The sequence below is a fragment of the Telopea speciosissima genome, chromosome 3, assembly GCF_018873765.1.
Source record: "Telopea speciosissima isolate NSW1024214 ecotype Mountain lineage chromosome 3, Tspe_v1, whole genome shotgun sequence".
NCBI classification, from domain to species: Eukaryota; Viridiplantae; Streptophyta; class Magnoliopsida; order Proteales; family Proteaceae; genus Telopea; species Telopea speciosissima.
Window position 1 is genome coordinate 29,862,370 of NC_057918.1, and position 6,935 is coordinate 29,869,304.

Below are 6,935 nucleotides of genomic sequence, written 5' to 3' on the forward strand. Positions count from 1 at the left end.
TTTGAAAAAAGGGGAAGATCAGTTACGCTAAGAGAAGGGAAGCAATTCTTACCGCCATTAATGCTTCTCAGGAAGAAAACGTGACCTATTGAACTTGCAAATCTTGTTGAAGCTGCTGTTAAGGTAACAAAAGCTTATCTGGAAAATTGCATTTTATCTATACAAATTTCTTCGATTTCCTGCGTCAGAAGAAGAAACCCATCACAATTTAAACCACAAAGAACTCAATTAAGCAGCTTCAAATTCATTCACAATTCAAACCAGAAAATCCCCACCTAAGGATGGCATATAAAATGAGATAGAGAGAGAGAGAGCAAATGGATATACCAAATGCCATTCGAATATCAACTAACACCCCCAAAGACCCACTCCAAAATAGGGGATTGCCATGCCAAATACAGAATTAACTTGGGAGAGGGAAGAAATTCCATCAAACAAACTCAGAAAATGAAAACAAAATAATGATCCGGATAAACAACAAATACACGCCAAAAACCAGAACAATTTGAGAAAGAAAAATAAAGCAGCACCCATAATTCAGATTTAAGAAAGGTAGAAGTGGTAGGGGAACAAAACCACAAAAAAGATTCGGACTGTCACAAAATATAATCTTAGAACATTTTCTGAGATGCCCACTTCCAGGATGAAAAACAATTCCATAGACATTTCCAGGAAGAAGGCAAAACAAAATTGGCCCTAGAAAGAGAATGGGGAAATAAAAATAGAACAGCTCACCTCCAATGTCCAAAGCCAAACGAGATATGTCATCAGACTGGTTAGGCAACAGAATTGTTGGGCCTCTCTCCTCGAAATTCCCCTGCATTGCAGCACCGCTGAGATCGAGCTGAGACCGAGAGCTCAATCGGTGAACTGAATTCGTGGCCGTCATCGCCATTTCACTGCCCTCCGGTTTCTCACCTTTCTCCACCTTCTGCTCACTTCCCTCTTTTATATTTATGGTTTCAGGAGCTGGGGCCAGCCATTACCAACTTCCTTCACTTTACCTAGTTTTATTCTCTTTCTACTCTCGCTTCTCTTTGGGGAGGATGAGTTGCAGCTTTTGGGTTTTTTTTTTTTTGGTTATTCTTAGAACGGCAATTTCGTCAATCCAAATCTAAAATTTAACACAGTTAGTCATGAAATGGATTTATTTGTTATCGTTTACAAATCTCAAGAAATACATAAAATTTTTCAAAATTGGAGGATAAAAATATTCTTTTGACAAACCTCTCAAAGGTGATATGTGTAAATTTTTCAAACATAAAAACAAATCTTAGGATGTGAAACCAGACAAACCCGGCCGACAAGATTTGAGTGGAGGAAGCATCCACAACGTGCCATGCTGATTTGAGGGAGAATTGACAATTGGAATTGGGCTGACCAAATCGCTTTGTCCGCCGGTAATTGTGTTGTGAATGGCAATGGTTGATATTGGCCAGAATCGGTTAGGCCGATCCGAATCAGTCACGATCAATAAGGAATCAATAAGAATCGACACCCAATTTTTTTAATTGGGATCGATCAAAACGGATTGGTCAGAATCTCGAGTCTCGACCGATCGCATCCGAATCGGCCGCTCCGATCCTCATTTGAAACGTACAGCCCAAGCAAAGCCGCAAAGGTCACATAAAAATACAGCGGGTTAGATCCAGAAACCACCGACCCGTTTTATGCCCTAAGAGGTCCCAAGTTGGGACTCCCACGGTATAATCTGAGTTCCTAAAAACCATGCGATTGGCATCTCTGGATGATTTACGGTTCAGATCAGATTCCGCGTTCAAACTAGCAGCGTGGAAGTACCTTCGAGTTAGGCTTCGTCGTCTTGCGAAGACAGTGAAGAAACTGGGGAGTCTTTGGAGAAAAGCCGAAGGAAACCTCATCTGTACAGCAAGAAGAACGTGTTTGTTACTACTTAATGGTTCCTGATTTATAGGCATAACGTCCCATACTCGTGACCTGCGCAACTTTGCTGGCTTTCTTTAATATTGTTACCTCTTCTTCTCTTCTCATTTTCTCTCTGAATCGTCGACGAACTCTCTCAGATTTCGATTCTCAAATGGCCTTAGATATAATCGATTTTGATCCGTGGGAACATTCTTTCAATTGAAGGATTTCTGAGCAATTTCTTTTCTCTTTTTTGGATCTGAACTGGTCAATCATTTGCTTCTGATTCTGTTGATGTATCTGGCTATCTTCGGAGACGAGAATGATCGATATGCCGAGAGACACACCTGGTTTCTCGGTGTTTGCATGATATATCTGCTTTTTCCCCAGAAAGCTTTCTTCTTTTGTCTTCCGAGAGACCGATGGGATAAGGAGTTCGCCAAATTGCAGGCTGGTTAATTGAGGTTCTTTCTGATATCTACGTTTGAGGAGATTAAGTTTACTTGATTCTGTTGGTTGCGTCAATCAAGAAAGATTGAGATGGGTTCTTCTCAAGGTTCTGCTTTGTCGGGAAATGTAGCAGAGTTCGTTGATGGTTCCTCTGCTCGTGGAGAGGTTTTCTTCCTTGATTCTTTGCCCATTTATGTCAAGGAGTTAATTGCCGGAGGCGCTGCTGGTGCATTTGCAAAGACTGCAGTTGCTCCTTTGGAGCGGATTAAGATACTCTTGCAGGTAAGTGCAAACTATTTCTTTGCCATGCTTCACCGAACTATTAGTTCTAACCTTCCAATGTATTGATTTCTATTTTATTTGGGTACTGTGGGATGAAAACTGTTCAACAGTAATTAGTTCTGCATGTTGTCATTTGTTCGACGAAAATTTCCTAAGGTGAGTGATAGACTTATTGATTAGTGTTTCTTGATGTTCAGTTGCCTACTTGGCTTGCGTGAAACCTGTTCTGGATCAGTCACCTTCTGTTGCATTCTTGCATTCACATATGGATATGATTGTTGGGAAAGTTCTTCAAAATATGTGGCGTTCAATTTCAAAATTTTAAGCTTAATACCATTCGATTACCTTTTCTTATTGCTTGTGTAACCTGTGAGAAGCAGATTAGTTTTGGTCCTATTATATCTGGGTTTTAAATTAGGTTCCTCACTCTCCCCTATCTTTTTAAAATTTCGAAAATTTCTGTGAGATCCCACAGTCATAGTTGTCTAGGCGCCTTGGTCACCCAAGGTGACCAAGGCGGACTCCTTGGTCGCCTTGAGTTTGGACATGACAACCCCACAGTATCTATTTTGCATTGAAGTAGCAAAATCTGTTTAATTGTAAAGATCTTTTCTTGTATGATGAATTGTTGCTTGTTAAACTCTGCATTGTTTTTTTTTATTTATAATTATTTTCTTAATGTTTTCATTAGATGACATATTTGTAATTCTTCTGTTGCTGGATTTCTACAGACAAGAACTGAAGGATTTCATTCTCTTAGTGTCTACCAATCCCTGAAGAAGTTACTGAAGCATGAAGGTGTTTTAGGATTTTATAAGTGAGTTAAGATTCTTGGAGTTTTGACTCTGTTTTCTGAGATTATGAGCTCCCTTGAAATAAATTTACTTAGCAGGCTCATTTCTTCTTTCAGAGGAAATGGTGCGAGTGTTCTTCGGATTGTTCCATATGCAGCTTTACATTTCATGACATACGAGCAATATCGATGTTGGATATTGAACAACTATTCTGCACTGGGAACTGGACCTTTTATAGATCTATTGGCTGGTTCAGCAGCTGGAGGAACAGCAGTGTTGTGCACATACCCCTTAGACTTGGTTCGAACAAAACTGGCTTATCAGGTAAGGTATTTACATAGACTGATTTGGTTCACTTATATTTTGCTGTTAAACAACCAAAATGACAAATTTTGAAATTTTGAACGATATCTGTTGAAATTAGCAAAAAATTTATCTTTCCTTGGGGATTGAAATCTCTGCCAAAATTTGAGGCATGACATGTCAAAATTGGCGAAATCTTTCTGTTTTCCTAGTGTTTGAAATCACTCACTGGTCGAAATTACACCCCGATCTAATTCATGATAATGGTGTGGTATCTTTTCTGCTGATGCATTTATTATTTTATAATTACTTTATGTCAGTTGGATGTGTCCAGAAACCTGAATTTGTGCATCTCATATCAAATAAGTGGGCCAATTAGGTAGGTGGTCAAGTGCAAACTTTAAGTTCACATTGCCACTTGACTGCTAATTTTGGTCAACTCAGCCTTCGTACAGAGTTCCTTGATTGTCTCAAACTCTGCTGCATGGTAGTTGAATTTTGTTTTCCTTTTCTGTAACTATGGAGTTCTTTAATTTTTTCAGGTGATGGACACCAGAAGAAGTTTTGGGAATGGTGTGAGTAATTACCATATGCAGCCTGCATATCATGGTATAAAAGATGTTTTCAGGAGTGTTTACAAGGAAGGTGGAGTGCGTGCTTTATATAGGGGTGTAGGTATGTGCTTGGCAAGTTATTCTCTGTTCCCTACACATATGCCTAATTCCCTTCACTGTTTTGCACATACGCTAAGTTCCCTTCACTGTTTTGAAATCAGGACTCTTATCTGCCCTCAGTTACCAAAAAAAAAAAAAAAAGTGGCTTGGACAAGTAGTTATTTTGTGTTATTGTTAAAAATATTGAGAAGTATGGAGAAAGAGACAAATATTGAAAGAATGAGAATTTTAGGAAAATGCCAATACTTCATAATCTTCTGTAGCAGTGAATGAGATTTTTTGAGCAGGTCCAACACTTATTGGTATCCTCCCCTATGCTGGTCTGAAGTTCTACATATATGAGGTACTGAAGAAGCAGGTCCCTGAAGAACACCAAAAATCTGTTGTAATGCGCCTTTCCTGTGGTGCTTTAGCTGGGCTATTTGGGCAGACCTTCACATACCCACTGGATGTAGTTAGGAGACAAATGCAGGTAGAGCCCCTGTTCATTTTTGTGTGTTTAAAGGTTAAAAATGTGTTGTGTTTTATCTATGAAAGCTTGAATTTATTACATACATCAGTCGAGTTTGAGTTTTAATATTGCTGGATAGACTTGAAGGATGGTCTACCAATGATATAGCTGTAGACATGCTTGCATGTTGGCTGATGTGATCTGTTACTCGACTGATTAGAACTATTGAGTGTCCTATCATATCTGTTTCTGAGAACTGTTTGAACAGTATCCAACACACATTTGAATGCTGGATCAGACTATCCTGCATGTGCAGTTGTGCACATATGTCCCCAAGCAGTTGGTTAACCATCCATCATGGGCTATTCACCAGGTCCATTGGTGTTGCCTCTTTTTTTATTCCCCCAGCGTTTGTAAGGACCATATTTTGTACCTCATCTGTGATATCAACTTTGATTTGGCTGAAGATGAAAGTTTCGGTTTCTGGACTAACTTGATACTTTCAGGTCCAAGGCCTGCGACCATCCATTCAGCGAGGAGATCCTGGATACAAGAGCACAATGGAAGGGCTTGCTACCATCATCAATAATCAGGGATGGAGACAATTGTTTGCTGGTCTGAGCATTAACTATTTAAAGGTAATTACAGGAAATGCCTTTGCTCCAATCTGTCATGGCAGGCATTTTTCTTACAGATGTCCTAAATTAATTTATACACAAGCTCATAATATTCTTCTCAAAATAACCAGCTTGGCTCTGTTTACACATCTAATATTTTCTGAAAATGATGGCATGCTGCTTTTGGAAATAACTGGAATTCAACAAGTTGAGGCCAAGGGTTTTCCAATATGAGATTGCTGGCTTTGAAGCCTGTGATGACAGGTTTTTGTGTTGCTTGGATGCTGATGTGGCAGATCTATAGCATCCAAATTATGGGAAACCCATTGGATTAGCCACATGTTGAGTCCCCATTTCAGCATCAGCCCCAGGGCCAACCTTGTGTAGCACTTCCACTTTATAAAACAATACCCTTGGGCCTCTGGTTGCAATTGAAATTAAAGGGAAGGGAAATAAAATTTTCAAACCTAAACAAGTCTAAGTTTATCATTTTTATAGCAATGAGTAAGAGAATAGATTGTCAACTAACAACAATTATTTTTGCTTTTTATGGACGGGATAAGTAAAATTCCATCTTAATCTCTATACAAGACTGCATACAGCCCACCCCATTCTTGTGTCCTCTCTCTGCTACAAGAAAATTATTCTGAATGTGACCTGATAAGGGCCCAAAATTTTGTTACAGATAGTTCCTTCTGTGGCCATTGGTTTCACGGCGTATGATATGATGAAGGTTTGGTTACGTGTGCCACCGCGTCAGAAATCTCCATCTGTTTCAGCTTGATGAAGACAATGTGGATTCTTGAAATGTACTATCACAGAAATTGCTTGACACTTGCAAAATTAAATGTGATGGAGCCTCAAGACCAGTGGGGATCTACTGTGAAAGAGTTCCATGACTTTTTGCCATCTATGCTGATGACCTTCAAATTTCAATGAGAGAGATTTTCTTCAAGGACTTGAAAGCAAAAAAATTAGTTCCAGGGCACCTGGGTATTGAATGCTATCGGTGAAATTATGCAACCTTGTATACAATATAAAACTACAACTACATGAGCAGGCAAAGATCAAATCCTTTGTAACTACATGATACACAGTGCAGGTAATGGCAGTATCTCTAGAGTTGGGCTAATATGCTTTGGCCAATCATCTGTTGTTTCCATGATTCTAAACACTGAATATTATTAAGTGTCAGTTTCCAATGAAATAGTCACTTGATGTCTTTGGCTTGGATTGTTTTATAACTGAAGCTTTTTATATCTCTTGCAAATTACCATTTATTTTTTGGGGTAAGGGAAATGTAAGATTACCAATGGTAAGGGCTTTGTTTTTCTGATTCCAGGATCAATTATCAAGAGAAAAGTGACCAATTTGCGTTTCTTCTGTTTCTTGATTATGATCCTCTTCTTTTCCGCACAACAGTTGCTTTACAAACATCTTTCATTTTTTCTCTTAGTTTGGGGAGTGAAATGCAGCTTTG

The 6,935-nt window shown here is 39.0% G+C and overlaps 1 protein-coding gene across 2 annotated transcripts; it reads left to right on the plus strand.

The window, feature by feature from the left end:
- Nucleotides 1–2,050: 2,050 nt before the first annotated feature.
- On the plus strand, nt 2,051–6,292 carry LOC122653693 (mitochondrial carrier protein CoAc1-like). Of its 2 annotated transcripts, none has more exons than XM_043847624.1 (7): nt 2,051–2,616; nt 3,348–3,433; nt 3,527–3,734; nt 4,256–4,388; nt 4,675–4,859; nt 5,345–5,476; nt 6,141–6,292. In XM_043847624.1, the coding sequence occupies exons 1-7, from the start codon at nt 2,425–2,427 to the stop codon at nt 6,237–6,239; spliced, it is 1,035 nt and encodes a 344-aa protein (XP_043703559.1). In that variant the 5' UTR covers nt 2,051–2,424; the 3' UTR covers nt 6,240–6,292. The 2 variants fall into 2 exon arrangements, with proteins under 2 accessions (XP_043703559.1, XP_043703560.1); XM_043847625.1 differs by having other exon boundaries at nt 2,052–2,616; nt 3,527–3,736; nt 4,264–4,388.
- The last annotated feature ends 643 nt before the right edge of the window (nt 6,293–6,935 follow it).